This window comes from Alnus glutinosa, chromosome 12, assembly GCF_958979055.1.
Source record: "Alnus glutinosa chromosome 12, dhAlnGlut1.1, whole genome shotgun sequence".
In the NCBI taxonomy this organism is placed as follows: domain Eukaryota; kingdom Viridiplantae; phylum Streptophyta; class Magnoliopsida; order Fagales; family Betulaceae; genus Alnus; species Alnus glutinosa.
The window spans coordinates 20658971-20675768 of NC_084897.1; the positions used below are offsets into that span (position 1 = coordinate 20658971).

Here is a 16798-nt window from a genome sequence, read left to right on the forward strand (position 1 = left end):
TAGTGAAATACCAGTTGTATCAGCTAAAAGACCAGACTATCGAGAGAGATAGGTGGCTCGTGTAGACTTAGCAGAGGTCGAAGAACGATATATATATATATATATATATATATATATAGAGAGAGAGAGAGAGAGAGAGAGAGAGAGAGAGAGAGAGAGAGAGGAGGCATGGGACAACAATTTCAAGACTCATTGAACTTCTTTGGTCCCAGCCCGTCAAAGTGTCGGAGGCACACTAAAAGGCCTTGCATGCATTAATGATTTTAATCATAATCATTTAATTTGAAATGATATGAATCACATTATTATTGTAATATTATATACAAATAATTTTGAAATTATCATTAATGTGAATTCATGTTTAGGTATGTAATCTATATATCTAATTAAGTATGATTAATAATTGCTAAATATTAGAATTTTAAATCATATTTAACTATTATATCTAAATATTTAATCATTATATTAGTATAAAATTTAATACTTGCGTGAGAGAGAGACCAAAGATTTCCTCTCCCTTTGTGATTGAGCAGGGCAATAATTTGGGAACCAGGACGGATGGTGGTGGGGTAGGCCCCAATGAGACATGCAACCGAAAGAAGAGGAAGAGAGACAAATGAGGTGCCACACCACTAATTAATTGGTCCTGCAGTGACTGACTTATGACTAGTGAGCAGGCTGGCCGGCCGCTCTCCGTTTAGCTAGCCTTTTGTTTAGGGTGGTCCAAAACTTCTTAGCTAGGCTCCACTCTAGATTGGAATTCACCACAAGTTTATGTTTGAATTGTTAATAATTTTTTCTCCATTTGTTTCGACGAATAATAATTTTCGTCGTAATTTTTTTTTTTTATGAAATCATTTTTCAGGTAAAATGAATTTTTCGAAAATATTTTCGGCATTTGGTTCGTACAAAAAAAGCAACAACGACAAAAAACGAAATTCTGCAATTGCTGCTGAGATTCGGCAAACCAAATTCTAGCAAAAAAGATTAGAATCTAGTCATTTTCTGGCCAGATCCCGGCCAAAACAATAGGAATCCCGACCAAATCAGCCGCCAATTTGGCCGAATTCCTGCCATTCTCTTGCCATATTCCTACCGGAATTCGGTGATGATGGCTGGATGTTGCCAGATTCTGGTGGTTAACGTTATTGCCAGAATCCGGTGAGTGCTGCTGAATTCTGGTAATCAGATACCAAAATTCGAGACCTTCGACAGTAGATTCGGGTTACCAACAAACTCCAATGTTCGGCAGTGATGAATTCCCACAAATGTGCAAGCAATAATGAAAAGTTTAAATTCGAAAAACGATTGACGGTTCGTTTTCCAAAAATTAAAGAAGTATTTATAGTCAAACTGAAAATGATTTTCATTAACCATTATTTTCGCCTCCACCAAACATCGTAAAATGCTGAAAACATTTTTCGAAAAGATTTTACGCCAAAACAAACGGAGCATTAGATAGATAATATGATATATTTCATATGAAATTTATCTGTTCAAATAAATTTTAGATTGCTGGATAAGTTTTAAATAAATTTTGGACTCCTAGATTGCCTATTTGGACAAGTAAACCTTACAAGATAGAAATTTATTACAAACCAACTTCTAATGATGACATGTATCCATTACATATGAAAAACATATTTTTTTTAAAAAAAAATTACATGTGCATTTCACATGCTTTTTTAATAATTTAATAAATACATGTCGCTTTTAAAAGTTAATTTGAATGAATTTCTTACAAACATATTTGTAACTAGATTTGCTCCCAACTTATTTTATAGAGTATTATATTATTTACTCAAATCAGTAGCAATAATTAATGTAAATGCTTAACTCGTTTTGAATATTATTGCCTTACATTATTGTCTTTTACACTCGTGAGCTTTTAATCATGATAGAGCATTATTGGATGCCCTAATAGTGTAGCCGTATCCAAAACCTTCTTTTTTCTCTTTGGGTCAGACCCTAAAGCCCACCTAGTTAACCCGCTGGATTGAGCCTACGGCTACGTACGTACGAGTATGCAATTATGCATAGCCTAGCTGTTTCTACTTTTCTCCTCCACGTACGCTCTTTAAAAGCTTTCTCCAAATTAAAGTTTCTCATTAATTTGGATGATAGAATTACTAACTATTCAAATAATAAAGGAAAAACTTTATTTAACTTTGGAATTTTTATCATTTTTTGAAAAGAAGGTATATAAATTTTAAAATACCTTAATTTAAAGTATTCATTTTTCATAAAGTTTCAATCTTAATTCTTCATTGAAATTTTTCGTTAAATCATGTCAAAGTTCACCAAATACCCTTTTTTTTAAGGAAAAAAAAAGAATAAAATTCTAGAATTTATGTGTTGGTCAGAATTTAACGAAATTTACAATAATATCCGTACCTGAATATTTAAAAAGTTTTATAATTTTTTTTTAAAAAAATAAATACAAGAATATTTTAAGAATTTTGATAGGATTTAATGAGAAATTTTAATGAATGACTGAAATTGAAACTTTCTAAAAAATGAATATATTAAATTGAAACGTTTTAAAGCTTAAGTCTGTTTTTTCAAAAGTGGTAAAACTTCAAGAGTTACAAATAAAATTTTCTCAATAATATGTGTGTATATATATATATATATATATATATATATATATATATATATAAGTTAATAGAAAGCTTATATTTTCAAGCAAATTTTGAGTTGTACACCTATTTAATTGAAAGAAAATGTTCTATTAAAACTCATTCATATATATATATATATATATATATATATATATTGGTCTGTTAGCAAATTAGTGAAAATTCGAATTCAGGCTACTGAAAAGATTGCAATAAGTCCGATCTCTGCAAGCACCACATGCATGCTTTTGCGTGCCAAGAGAAAAAGAATGGTCCCCCAGGAAGGAATAGGAGTTAGCCCTTAATTACCCTAATCCAATAATCCCACCTCAAGTCCCCAAAATGTTAATTAGTAACCTAACTCCCAACTACCACGCCGTCTTTAATTACGGATATTCATGTACACCATCATTTCTCTTTCCTTCCACAACTTTTATTACAAAATTATTTAGATAGACTAATCCATGATTAAGTTGCCCGATTAATTCGTAGTTTTACGTTAAATTATTAGTTATTTCAAAAATTTAAATTAATAAAAAATGACATTTAATTTATATTTTAAAATTCTTCTTCGTGCATAGGCTAAGACTCACTTAATAAAGGATGTCAAAACATGAAATATTTAATTGAAATGAGAGGTAAATAATGGAGATAAAGTTTAAACTCAAATCTTTGCTATGATACCATGTTAAATCACTACTTGTCAGTAGCGGACCAACATAGGGGTCGGGGGCCCTGGCCCCTCCCTCCCAATTTTTTTCTTTCAATTTGGCTCTCCATATTTACAAGGCTGGGTCTGCCACTGCTATTTGTCCAAAAAGCTTAAGATGATAAAAAAATGGTAAATTTACTCACTCAATTATTATTTTAACACTCTCCATGATCGACAAGTGAAGTTCAACAAGTGAAATATTTAACTGAAATAATGTGTAAATTCTAGAGTTAGAATTCGTACTTATAACCTTTAACTCTAAAACATACTATATGAAATTCACACCCGTCTCAAAAACTTAAGCCAATAGCAAAAGAATAAATTTAATCATTTAATTATTGATAATAACAGTTTACCCATTAACTGTTGCCATTTATAAGAAGGCAAGAAGAAGCTTTCTTTCTCGTGTCGTGTAGTCCTTTAAATATGTTAATCCCCTCTATAATATCCACCACAAAAGAAGTACCAATGCACATGCAGCCTCATAACTCCTGGAGCTAGAGCCGTATGGTGAACACTGTGAAGGAACCTCATTGAAAAGCTCTCCCTTCTTCAGCTCGATCCTTCTCTTCTTCAGTCTGGAATTCGATCTTGTTGCTTTCTTTCCTCTCATGCACTTTGTTGCAGTTTGTGAAGAATTCTTGACTGACCGGCCTTCCATGCATATTCAGTGATCATTTTCTTTCAAGTTGTTATATATATCTATATATATATCTGTGATCTGTCTCGATCGGATTCATGGCCATGAAGAAATATTCCGTTTGGACATTTGAAATGTTTCTTCGATTTGTGTTTGTGGGCTCGTTTGTTTTGTGTAAAGGGCAGGAAGAAGACATGAGTAGTAGTTCAGTAGCTCCAATGAAGAAACAAGAGCAAGAAGCTCTGTATTCTGCTATTCAAGGGTTTGTCGGAAACTCCTGGAATGGCTCCGATCTCTATCCAGACCCTTGCGGGTGGACGCCAATACAGGTGCTAATTAATTAATTAATTAATTAATAATTAACAACAATTTCCATTAATTATTTGTTTTTTCTTTTCTTCCTTCTATATAGTTGTTGATTAATTTGGTTTTCAGCAAATACTTTTATGGGATTGCATTAATTGGTACAACCACCTAGATTTTACTCCATTTAGCAAAATTACAGTTCCATTTTTAGGACTCGTTATATTTTATATGATTACCACCCTTTTTTTAATACATTATGATATCATTTTTTACATCAAGTGATATTTGGTGCAACCATTTGATTGGTCACATAATCTTACCTATTTATGTATATAAACAAAGATCGGAGGGAGGCCAGGATGGCAGGAATTGATCACTATGACCTATATATATATTTCCCTCTCTTGAAAATTTTATTTACTGGAGTATATAAATAGCTAAATCTATATATTTAGGCCAAAATAAAAAAGGCTTGGCCCTGCCAAAAAAAAAAAAAAAAGGCTTGATATTTGGCCTTATGATAACAAAAATCATTTTATACCCAAACTTTAAACAGTCCAAACGCATCAGGAGCAACAACCCAAAATCTGTCATTAAAAAATTTAGGTATGAGCAATAGCCATCAGAAGCAAGGTAAAAGAATTTTAAACGCAGCAAGGGCAGCAATGTAGAAACTGAAGTAGCATAGCTAACGTATAACATTAAGTTCCATTTGATAGGTGTTTGAGTTGAAAATTGAAATACTTTAAGAACCAATTATTAATGTGTTTTTTTTTTTTTTTTGTTAATACCAAATGGATACTAATTTAAATTTTTATAAATTAATTTAATATTTAATTTTTTTTATTCATGTTTCGACCCTATCTTAATATATTTCTCATATTACTTACATTCTATTTATGTAGATAAATAGGTGAGCTCATGCATGCACATGTACGCAAATATTCTATTTTTGTCGCCTGAACTATTCCATTTTTGAAACTTTATGTCGGACCACCTTGTACAGGGAGTGTCTTGTGATGTTTACGATGGATTTTGGTATGTCACTGCACTGAACATCGGACCGGTTTACGACAACTCTCTCCGGTGTACGGGAAGAGCAGAATTCACACATCACTTATTCAGGCTTAAGCACCTAAGAACTCTCTCATTCTTCAACTGCTTCTTCTCACCTCACAGAAACCCAGCAAGAATCCCCACCTCAAACTGGGAAAACTTCACAAACAGCTTAGAATCCTTAGAGTTTCGATCGAACCCAGGTCTAATTGGAACAATTCCAAACACTTTTGGCCACCTTAAAAATCTCCAATCTTTAGTGATGCTAGAAAATGGATTGACAGGTGATCTGCCGCCAGAAATAGGCAATTTAGTAAAGCTCAGGCGACTAGTCCTAGCCGGAAACCGGTTCTTGGGTCGGATTCCGGACAGTTTTGGAGACTTGGTCGAGCTCTTAATACTTGATTTAAGCAGGAATAAGCTATCTGGGGCATTGCCTGTGACTTTTGGAAACTTGACTTCACTTCTAAAGCTGGATTTGAGTAACAATATGTTGAAAGGAGAGCTGCCTACTGAGATGAGAAGCCTAAGGAATCTCACACTTTTGGATCTTGGGAGCAATCAATTTTCTGGCGGTTTGGCTCAGTCGATTGAAGAAATGATTTCCTTGAAAGAGATGGTGATTTCCAGCAACCCAATCGGAGGGGATCTCATTGGAATCCAGTGGGAAAAACTGCAGGAGTTGGAATATTTGAATCTTTCTGATATGGGTTTGACAGGGAACATTCCGGAGTCCATGACAGAGATGAAAAGGCTGAGATTTTTAGGGCTTAACAGCAACAATCTCTCAGGAAGGCTGTCTCCAAGGCTGGAATCTTTGCCTTGTATTAGTTCTCTTTACGTTTATGGAAACAATTTGACAGGGAAACTGGAATTCTCAGAAGGGTTTTATAGGAAAATGGGAAAGCGTTTTGGAGCTTGGGGCAATCCGAATCTATGTCACCAAGCTGCATTAATGTCGAAAACAGGGAATTTTGTTTATGGAGTAAAACCATGTAAGCAAGAAACTCGTTTTTCTGATGGGGTTCCAAATGCGAAGATGATCAGTGAGGGAAATTGGAATCAGAATTCCCATTTGGTGGCGTCTTTGGGAGGTTCAAGCTGTGGGCTTGATGGATTCTGGTGGGCTTTCATTGTACACGGGATTTTTGTCATGCTTCTCTGATATAGGATTAATTGTCTACTGTCTTGAGTAAGAAAAAAGTGTTTTAAATGTCAATGGTAGTCCCCAAGTTGCAGCCAACTCCAATATAGTCTATGTATATACTTTATAAAGGATAGAGTTTTCCAGAAAAAAATTCTTTCAACTCAATCTTTAAAAATGCTGTGTGTCAATTTGCATGTGAGATATGGATGCCTTTATGGGGAATCAGTTAACTACTTTACTGAAGCAAAAATACTAAATTGAATTCGAAAAATCTCCCCCAATCCAGTTTATTGGACATACTATTAGACTGACCTATGTTTAAAATTAATGTAGCAGCCAGTAAATATAAAAGATCTCTACTTGATTGCATCAATTTCTTGAAATGTTTCACTCACCAAAAACTAGCGACAAAAAAGAAAGAGAAAAAGAAAAAGAAAAAGAAAAAAAAAAAGGTGGTTTTAAATCTGAAGGCTTAAAGATTGATTTAGATTTAAAAAGATTGAATTTTGATGGGTTTAAATTGCTCTAAAGAAGAATCTGATTGCTGGATTTCTCTATAGCAGCCGCAGTGGCGGAGCCTGAAATTTATCTTAGTAGGGGCGAAATTAAAATAATAAAATATAATGAAAACGCTCGTTCGATAGTTGTTGTAGATATTGGAAGAGTCAAAACAAGACGAATCAATCTATCAATAAGATAGTATGTCTCTGATTTTCCTATCTCTATCAATCCTTGACATAATTTCGCAATGGAAGACAAGTTTTTTAATTTTGGATGATTAAGCACATCAAGTTCAAAATGCTTAGTTCAATATTGGTCCAAATTTGAGGGTAACTTCCATTTTTTTAAGGGTGCTGTTGCCGTTGGGCTAAGCTGTCTTGAATTTTTTTTTTTTTCTTGAGCAAATATATTGGAATAAATGTTTTAATTTAATTTGTAAGAGCTTGTAGCCTTATACGGGCATTATTGTAGGGACATAATAAAATTTAGGTTAAAAAATTACATGTTTTTTTTTTCAGACATTTAGGAGGGGCAGACGCCCCTGCCCGCCCCCCTTTATCGCCGGCCACAGCCGCATTTTTACCTTAACTTGGGGCACAAGTAAATGGGTTTGATTGACAAAAAGATGGTAAAAGTTATAACTTTTAATGGAAAGAATAAGTCGGTGAAAATTCTTTTTTGTTTTTCTGAAACAATAATAGCTCACTAATACTTAAAAAACATAAATATTAGACCTGCTGAATCAGTTTGGCCCCACATCAAAATTGAATGTATTTCAAGATGTTTTTTGGTACATGAGTTTGCTTTTCCCACATCAGAAATGAAAAGAATACACTAAAACCTACAAGCCAAAACCTAGTTCACTCAATCTTTTTGCATCCTTCTGTATCCACGGCTAAATAGGTGGAATTCCTGCTGGATGCATTTGGAATGTTCAGTTCAATTGCTGCTCACGGAATTTGTAGCCTATTGGGCGGGGGTGGGGGGGGGCGCACTTCACTTGCTCAACACTTGAAGAGCCACAGTGCAGACCCCACTCTGCTAATGCCTCGCAAATTGTCGCTTATCATCTCCACCTCCCTGCCTTCCGTAAGGGGTGCTCTCACTGAAACCATGTCGCTTTCCGTCAACTTTCCGCATTTTCCTTCTGAACTTTGAGGCACCACTATCTATGTTCACATTCACCTTTGGTGGGTTCGAAAAACAGAAAGAAGTAGCAACAGCCTATCCAAATCAAAAAAACCAAGCATTATATTGGATATTACATATTATACCACAACCTAATGAAATCCATCAATTTGGCAAATAAATTCAGAGTCATTTATGTCAAGTTTGCTGAAATTCAGTTTCACAGGGTACACCTCCAGCTGAACTATGCATATAGGTACACACACACACACAAAAAAAAAAAAAAAAAAAATTGATGAGACGTTATTGTAATCCTTGGATGAGGTGAGGTATTGATTAGTGTTGTTGATGTAGGGTCATTATTTATTTATGTGAACAATCAGATATTCTCTCATTCATCTGTTTTGATGAATTTTTCTTTTTAATTAAAATTTTAGGTTCACAAAGATGAAGGGATCGTATTTCCAACATTCAAGGCCCAGGAACCCTCCATTTGGATTCAAATGCATATGAACATACTATAAAAGGATGCGTCAAGAAATTAACAAAATATGACATCTTTCACCGTGTACTCGTGATAGTCTGTGAAGGATCAAGTGACCATGTATTCTCCAGTGATCGCACTCAAATTGAACCTAAATTGAGAGGATCCTTTTTCCCAGAATTAGAACTAGATATTAACTACCCAAATTCTCCAATTGAATCAGCTAGGTGCTAGTTATTAGGAACAAAATTGCCCAAAACTTGGACTCTTACCATCACCCGCTAAAATTGTTGTCATCACTACATTATACATAATTGATTACTTTTGGAATCAAGCCATTCCACCACTTATATTAAGGGGGGGGGGGGGAACTCTATTTCGAAACTTCATGATTGCAAGGATATTTAAAAAGACGGAAAATGCCTTTCAACAAGGAAAAAGGTTTGTACCTGCAGATCAAGCCGGTGAACATTAAAGATTTCTTTCATAGAGTGAGAGTTATATGCTAATATGTAGGATCTGTATGCATCTTTAGCCGACTTGTTCAAGTAATAGTTATTGGCTACCAGCTTTTCCTGCAATTATCAAAATAGTCCAATTTAAATCCTGCAGTTTAATATAGAAAAGATATTGATCATATAATGTAGAAGCAGAAAAGTACCAGGTGAGACTGCACATTAGCCAGCTTCTTTTGATCAAATTCATACTCTTTAACAGGGACTTTTGCTTCCTGAAAGTGGATACATATTAATTTGAATGCCGAACAAGCAACTACCATGGCAACAATTTATTATGGAGGAAAAAAAAGAAAAAGAAAAAACCTATAAGCCACCAATTTCATCCCTTCTCGTCTTTATTCAATGACATTTCACCACAAAGAAATATAGTTACTTCAATAGAATGCTCTAGAATTATACAGGGACAGGAAATGGGTTTATTAATGTCCTATTAAAGTTGTCCAATTTAACATAGGGATCAATGGCCTCTAATTTGTTTTCCAGGATATTTGTCATTTTCTTATACAGTGAGTAAACTAGACCTTCAGATAGCGAAGAAATTGCAACTCTTCAGGAGTAAGGAAAAGCAGCGCATTTCCTTTTGCACCTTCCCCGCGAGCTGTTCGGCCAACCCTATGAATGTATTCCTGAAAGCAGCAACCCCAACCATCAAACATTACACTCAACATAAATGAACAGAATGCAAAACAACAATTATCTTAAATATGTCAGATTGAAGGGGAGGTAATCACCTTGGGTTCATCCGGAGGATCATACTGCACAATCCAGTCCTACCAGAAGAAAAAAACAAAAGAGAAGATCCCATAAGTATTCATTAGGCTTAACTATTGAAGTTACATAGTTTTAAGAAAATAATACCATGTGTATCAACAGAGTGACAGTTCTGATGACTTTTGTGAACTTTTCATTTGGTGTATCAGCAACACCATTTGTTAAATGATGGCCCTTTCAACCAAACCAAGTCCAAGATTTTAAAGCTAGACAATGTTCTACTTCCAGAAAAGCTTACGCATATTTATAGCAGATCCCAACCCAAATTCTTCCCCCATCACCCTGTAGGTTGGTAATTGTCCAGTGAAGTGCATTGAGAATGCACACTTTAGTTTACATAGGAACCAAAAAGAAAAAGGATTGCAATACGAAATGTAGAGTATACCTATTAAATTAATTATATAATAATTCTGGGTTCGAGTAGCATTGCGAAGGAAAAACCTTTCCATCCGGATAAAAAGGTGGCAACTAGCATTACTCATCTGATTTTCTTGTCATGCTCTCACATTATGTATATCTATGTGTGCGTTTTTCAGTTATATATGGCCAATATAAATTTTTCATGTAATTATAATAAAAATAATAGTGGGAAAAGCAACAAATAATGGCAAATAATTGAAAAAAAAAAAAAACAGAAGCACCATAACTGCGATCAATAATTCCAACGTCACTTGGTATACAAAAGAAATATACCACGTCAGGAATATCAAGTCCACGAGCAGCAACATCAGTACATAGCAAGATTCCCTTCTCTGCTTTGCAGAAGTTAAAAAACGTAGTTGTCCTTTTCAGCTGCTTTTGCTTTCCATGGATATCAAGGCAATCCACCTGAATATATCTCAGCAGCTCAGAATGGAATTTGACTGAGTTACATGAAGAGAAGAAGACCATCACTTTCTTTGACATATTCCTCTTCAAGAAGGAATACAGAAGAATAAATCTATTGGCACTGGGCACAACACAATAGCCTTGCTGCAGCCCTTCATTGGTGACCTATAACACCCAGGACCTTGTCAGATTTTAAAGGTGAGGTAGAAAAGCAAGCAACCTAATGTAATTTAGAGCATATATAAATATAAATGGAATCTAGTGTATAGCAGAACATGGTGGACTTTGGATGGCACTAACTGCATCTCCATATTAAGAGGGTCTCACTCTTTAAAAAATATATTACCAGGGGCCATAATTCTAAAGCTTCTATAGTCTCATACTCAGATATCCAATAACATCAGTGTTAAAAGGTCTTTAAAAGATGTGGCAGCAGTAATGTCGTCAATAGCAATTATTCTTTCCTTATATACACCTCTTTCCTATTTGATAGAAGAGCTCTGTCACAACAGCTATTTTTGTGTGTAATGAAGCTCAATACAATTATATATATTAAACTTTACTACATTTCTACCTTATTTCTTCCATCATCCACATCAATAAAGATAGGATCTGTCTGAAATGATAAGCGTGCAAGATCCTCAACCTACATATTTACCAGAAAAACCATTAGAATCCCGGTCAAAATCAAACTATTGATACATAAACACAAACAAAATAAGAGCAAATTATGTTAATACTGAATTTTCTACACAGAAAAGGAAATTTGAAATGAAAAAAAAGATAAACAGCATAAAATTTTTGAAATATGGAAAAGTGGAAAGGAAAAAAGATTAACTAGTATTAGGTTTGTATACAGTGCACTAACCTTCTTAGTTTGGGTGGCTGAAAATAAAGCCGATTGCCTATTCTGCACATTGAGTAGCAACTCACAATCAGTTAACAATTCTTGGATACTACCACCCACAATACAATATGCAATTTAAATTACAAACCGAAATAATTAATTGAAAGGAGTATATTTCCAGATCGAATAAATACATTGCAAACCAAATCCAAAGATCTTACTGGTGACAGAATACCAGGAAAATTAATTCCACAATAGATGTAGAGATTGATTACTAGGCAATATCCTAGCATCTAACCCACCATACACAACCAACTATTAAGTTGAAGTGATGGAATCTCTAATGGGCAGAGTACATTTGAAACCATTAGTTGAGACAGTTCTTTCAATCATATACAGCTATTATGAAGAAGCTAAGTTCTCATCTTATATCGTCCAAGACACAGGTTCAAAAACCTGGTTAATGCAACAACACCATTAATAACTAGGGCATTTGATCGACATACTTTGGCACTACAGCTAACATTGCTCTAAAGGCCACGTCTGCTCATCCAATTCATGCAACCTCCTTTCAGAACACATTTATATATAATGATACTTTCCCTCACTAGGATCTTGGAAAGTAGCCAACGGAAGGAAAGAAAATAATCTAAATTGGATTATAAATATGCTAGCAGAAAAAGTCATTTTTTTCTTCATTATCATTTCCTTTCCATTTTTCTATCTGAGAACCAAATACAGGCTGGCCTTAGTGTTAGATTTAGGGAAAACTCGACGCAACACTAAACTTTCATACCCTGTTTACTTCCATATAATAACTGCCTTAAGTCTCTCAATGATAAAACACAAATATGATTACCATTTAGTTTACCTTTGGTAGAAGCTTAAGAATCTGCTTCATTTCTTCCTCAAAGTTCGCTTCCAGTATCCTGTCAGCTTCATCGATCATTAGGCACTGCAAGTTCAAGTTTAAAAAGAAAAGAACATATATAGCTTAATATGCATTGAACAACTAGCTTTAGCTTCAGAAAAAAATAATGTTAAAAACTGAGGCCCCTGGCAAATTTCTTAACGAAGACTGCAATCAGCATCGCGTAAATGACATGAATACCTAAAAAACAGTTGGAAGGAAAAACGAAAGATCTAAAACCAACAATATACAACATAATTAGTTTTACTGATAACACCAAAAAAAAAAATAGTGTTAAGAATTGTTTGTGTAAATTACCTTCAAGTTTTTATAAATGAATCCCCTGGTATTTTGCAGATGGTCAAGAAGTCGACCAGGGGTTCCTACTAATAAATTCACTCCTTTCACAATACGCTCTGCTTCTCCTCTTCTAGCTGAACCACCAATAACCAAACCAAGAGTCTGAGAGTGGTACTTGAGAAGGTCTTTTGCCACAGCATGGGTCTGAATTATTTGAATGGTGAATTAGTCAGCATCACCCAGCAAAGAATGAAAATGGAATGTAGAAGCCTAGAAGGTAACAACACAAATAAGCGTGAATTCCATGGCTGTTTCCTAATCTTAATTTGCATTTTGCACATCAAATATAATGTCAAACATAATGGTCAGTACGAGATGCAAAAAAAAAAAAAGTGACTCCAAATTTTCATTAGTATCACAAGCAAACTGTTTAAGAACCGAGCTTTTTTAGACCCAAATTTCCATTTTCTTCCCCAACTATATATGTAGAATATAAATAAATTATTAAATTCAAAATTTTCTATTAGCTTAAGCTTTTAAGAAAATTAATGATTTAACATAGTTTGAGTAATAATCTGAGTTCAAACCCTACTTCAATAATTTACCTCCCATTTCAGTTAAATATTCCACATGTTGGGCCTCGCTTGTTGAGGAAGAGCTTGAACCCAAACGTATGAGAAAGTGATAAAAATTAATTAAATGATTAAATTCACCCATTTTTATTAGCATAACCTTTTAGGACAACTGCTGATTTAACAACATCAATCTGATTTTTTCACATCTTTACAACTTTTAATATGTTGATTTTTAAAATCAAAGATATTACCAAGTCCAAATTGAATTAGGCTCACAACTTCCACGATCAGCACTATGGAAGCAAAATATCAACATGCAATAATTATTCCGGTCAAGTCAACCAACTAAGCCGTTTCTTTCTGCAAGGTAATTAAATTTCAGTATATAAATTGGTGCCTTCTGTGGTTCATAGGTAATAAAAAAGAGTTAGTTGACTATATCAATAAAAAATTACATAAGTGAATCCTATGTTTCTGTGCAAAACCATCAAACTTTTAGTATCTTCACTTTGATAATACAAAAGGTATGACTGGTGCAACCAAAATGAGAATTGTCAAGCAACTACAGTAAATAAGCCCTTTCTTTCCCTTTTTGCAGAATGTGGATTGAAATTGTGGCTTATTGATCAGAACGGTGTTGGCTAAGTAGGAGGTACTTTTTAGAATTTGAAAGGAACAAAACCACCTTCATTTAGAAAATGCAGTATTGGCATCTTAGCTGAGAAGGTAAGATTGCATATTAATCGCGAGAAAATTGCTCTAACTATCAGCAGTGACCTAGTACTTTTACCTGTATTGCAAGCTCCCTTGTTGGGCAAATTATGACCACTCCCGTTCCATTACGAGGAGCAAAATGGATGTGATGTAACAACTCCACAGCTGGTATTAGAAAAGCAAGAGTTTTACCAGAACCTGTCCTTGCAGCTCCAAGAACATCTTTGCCAAGCAAAAGTGGTGGGATTGTTCTGGCTTGAATCTGCATTTTTAAATAGAGATGGAGTTCATCAAGCATCTTCAAAACAAGTAAAAAAATCAAAATAAACCAAAAAATGAACAAAAGTTTCAAAATAAATCCTTAGAGAAAAGAAGAACTATACCTGGGTCATATGCTGAAATCCCATATCCTTAATAGCCTTGAAAGTGGGTTCAGATAATCCCAAAGACTCAAAGGACTCGGTACTCATAATTCCAAACCCTCCACCACTCTTCACTTTCTTCTTCGCCACCTCCTCCTTCAATTCCTCACCGCGACCACCACCACCATCCTCTCCCTCTCCCTCCTCCTCGTCCTTCTCCTCCCTCTTCTTCTTCTTCTTCAATTTCTTCTCCTCCTCGCCTTTTTCAACTGCCACTTCTTCTTCTTGCTTCTGAGGATCCGCTTGCTCTGCGGCGGTAGAATTCTTCTTATGTCTATTCCTCTTGCGCTTCTTCTTCGTTTCGTCCTCAGGCGAGGTATGGTTTTGCTCTACCTGTTCGACCATGGCGGCGGATTCTACGGTTTTCCTGTTTGTAGTTCGAAGGAAGAAGATGATTTCTAGGGTTTTAGTCAGCAGCTATTAAACCCACTTATAATTTTTCCCATTTATATATTTCATTAGGATTTGTAGCCACACATCTAGTTTCAAATTTTCTTTTCCTATCTTTTTCCCTCTACTTTCACAGCAACCAACCAAAGAATACAAATTGACAATACAAATATAGTCGATCTAAGAAAATGAGAAAATAACCAAAAAAATAAAAGTGAGCTTACGGCTGTGGCAGAGTATATGCAGTGTGCAATAAGTTCTGAACGACCGCTTGTCGATGGCGAAGAAGGGAAATGCTTGGCTCTCTCAGTACTCTCGGCTTCTCAGATGCTAGGGTTTAAGAGTTGGAGAAGAGAGGGGTTACTTTTGTTGCAATGACAAAACTACCCTTAATAAAAATCTCAAAAATAAGGAATAACGAAAAAACGCTGGAAGCTGGAAAAATAATAAGAAAACAAATATAGCTAGCACAGGTAGTAGAATATTGTTTTTTCGGAAAAATTTCACTTATAGCCCTGGATTTATTATTATTTTTACAAGTAAGTACTCAAATTTTAAGAAGTATTAATTTAGCATATTCATCTTTCAATTTTTTTTAATTTTCACTCTCCATTCGAATTTTTGGCTAAATCATGTCAAAAATTTTAAAATACCCATTTTTTACAGAAAAAAAAATAATAAAAAAAAATTGTAAGGATTTAGTTGTCGGTAAAATTTAACGGAATTTTTAAAAATACCCAAGCCTGAATCTTTGAAATTTTTTTTTTTTTTTAAAGATATTTTAAAATTTTTGATAGGATATAACGAAAAATTCTAACTGATAATTGAAATTGAAAGATAATTACCTTAAATTGACACTTTTTAAAATTTGTGTACTTAATTACAAAAGTAATGAAACATCAAAGATTATAAATAAATTTTTTTCTTATTTTTTAACTGAGATAATGTATTCTAAAACTTAGAGTATTGGTAAAAAAAAAATTAAAAAAAAAATGGAGTAAAGTCTACCGTCAAACTACTATGCAATTGAGAATGTACTCTAAAACTTTTAATTGAATCAACGTGCTATCAAATTACCAAAAAAAAATTATCAATGTCCCTAATAATAAAAATATTCTCAATAAAATTATGAAAAAAGCTAGACTTGGCAAAACGGGTTGGTGGGTCAATCCGTTTAACTAATCTGGTAAAAAAATGTGTCATAACGTATCCTAAACATATCATACGGGTCATAAACGGGTTATAGCCTAAACTCAAACCCTATATATTCATGTCGTATTCGTGTCGAATTCACATATCATGTCCAAATTACCAACCCTAGAAAAAACTAAAAATTCCGAGATAAAATATACTTGCACGCTTTTCTACCATATGCACATCAAAGATATTTAATGTAACATGAATTTGTTGCCTAAGAGAGGGGTTACTTACATGACTCATGCACTAAAATTTAACTAATCATAAAAGAAATTTACTTACATGGTTCGCTTAATTCCTTCCTAACACGTTTAACCTCGTATCACGTAACCGTATGTAACACATTATGATCATTAATTAGGATTTTTCCCTTTCTAAAATCCTAGCAGTACTCTATTTAAACCTTAAACAACATTTTCGGAAAAATGAGAAAAAAAAAATAAAAATAAAAAACCCCTGATTTTAATCTTTTATTAATTTATCAAAAATTCAATTGCGAGTAATTATCATAAGCTCTGTTAACTTAACCATCATTCCTCTTCTTTAGACTTCTCCAAGCCTCCCCCTCTTCCTCTCTCCACAAATACTTTCTAAAATAGTAAAATCTCTCTCTAGGTGCTTGAAGATGATGAAGGGAAAAACATGAAGTTTCACATCTCTAAAAACTCGTATTTATAGAAACTTTTCAATCACGTTCAAACAAAAATCCTTTTATCAGTCACTTAAGAATTTGG

At 34.1% G+C, this 16798-nt stretch overlaps 2 protein-coding genes across 2 annotated transcripts; one reads left to right on the forward strand and one right to left on the reverse strand.

Moving 5' to 3' along the window:
- The first annotated feature begins 3802 nt into the window (after nucleotides 1-3802).
- On the forward strand, nucleotides 3803-6585 carry LOC133852353 (piriformospora indica-insensitive protein 2-like). The gene is made up of 2 exons (XM_062289095.1): nucleotides 3803-4299; nucleotides 5283-6585. Exons 1-2 carry the CDS (start codon nucleotides 4069-4071, stop codon nucleotides 6495-6497), a joined length of 1446 nt encoding a protein of 481 aa, XP_062145079.1. The 5' UTR covers nucleotides 3803-4068; the 3' UTR covers nucleotides 6498-6585.
- A 1093-nt stretch (nucleotides 6586-7678) lies between these two features.
- LOC133852074 (DEAD-box ATP-dependent RNA helicase 51-like) lies at nucleotides 7679-15250 on the reverse strand. The gene is made up of 13 exons (XM_062288747.1): nucleotides 15092-15250; nucleotides 14439-14844; nucleotides 14132-14317; nucleotides 12785-12970; nucleotides 12428-12511; nucleotides 11578-11619; nucleotides 11284-11355; nucleotides 10575-10874; nucleotides 9842-9880; nucleotides 9632-9736; nucleotides 9254-9322; nucleotides 9042-9167; nucleotides 7679-8204 (listed from the first exon to the last, which is right to left on the reverse strand). The coding sequence occupies exons 2-13, from the start codon at nucleotides 14820-14822 to the stop codon at nucleotides 8022-8024; spliced, it is 1776 nt and encodes a 591-aa protein (XP_062144731.1). The 5' UTR covers nucleotides 14823-14844; nucleotides 15092-15250; the 3' UTR covers nucleotides 7679-8021.
- Nucleotides 15251-16798: the final 1548 nt, after the last annotated feature.

Excerpts from the sequence above, each read along its gene's own strand:
- LOC133852353 (XM_062289095.1), top strand. The coding sequence starts at position 4,069 with ATGGCCATGAAGAAATATTCCGTTTGGACATTTGAAATGTTTCTTCGA. Across the intron at positions 4,300-5,282 it reads GCGGGTGGACGCCAATACAG|GGAGTGTCTTGTGATGTTTA; the intron begins GTGCTAATTAAT and ends CACCTTGTACAG.
- LOC133852074 (XM_062288747.1), bottom strand. The coding sequence starts at position 14,822 with ATGGTCGAACAGGTAGAGCAAAACCATACCTCGCCTGAGGACGAAACG. Across the intron at positions 14,318-14,438 it reads GATTTCAGCATATGACCCAG|ATTCAAGCCAGAACAATCCC; the intron begins GTATAGTTCTTC and ends TTAAAAATGCAG. Across the intron at positions 9,323-9,631 it reads AATTTCTTCGCTATCTGAAG|GAAGCAAAAGTCCCTGTTAA; the intron begins GTCTAGTTTACT and ends ATCCACTTTCAG.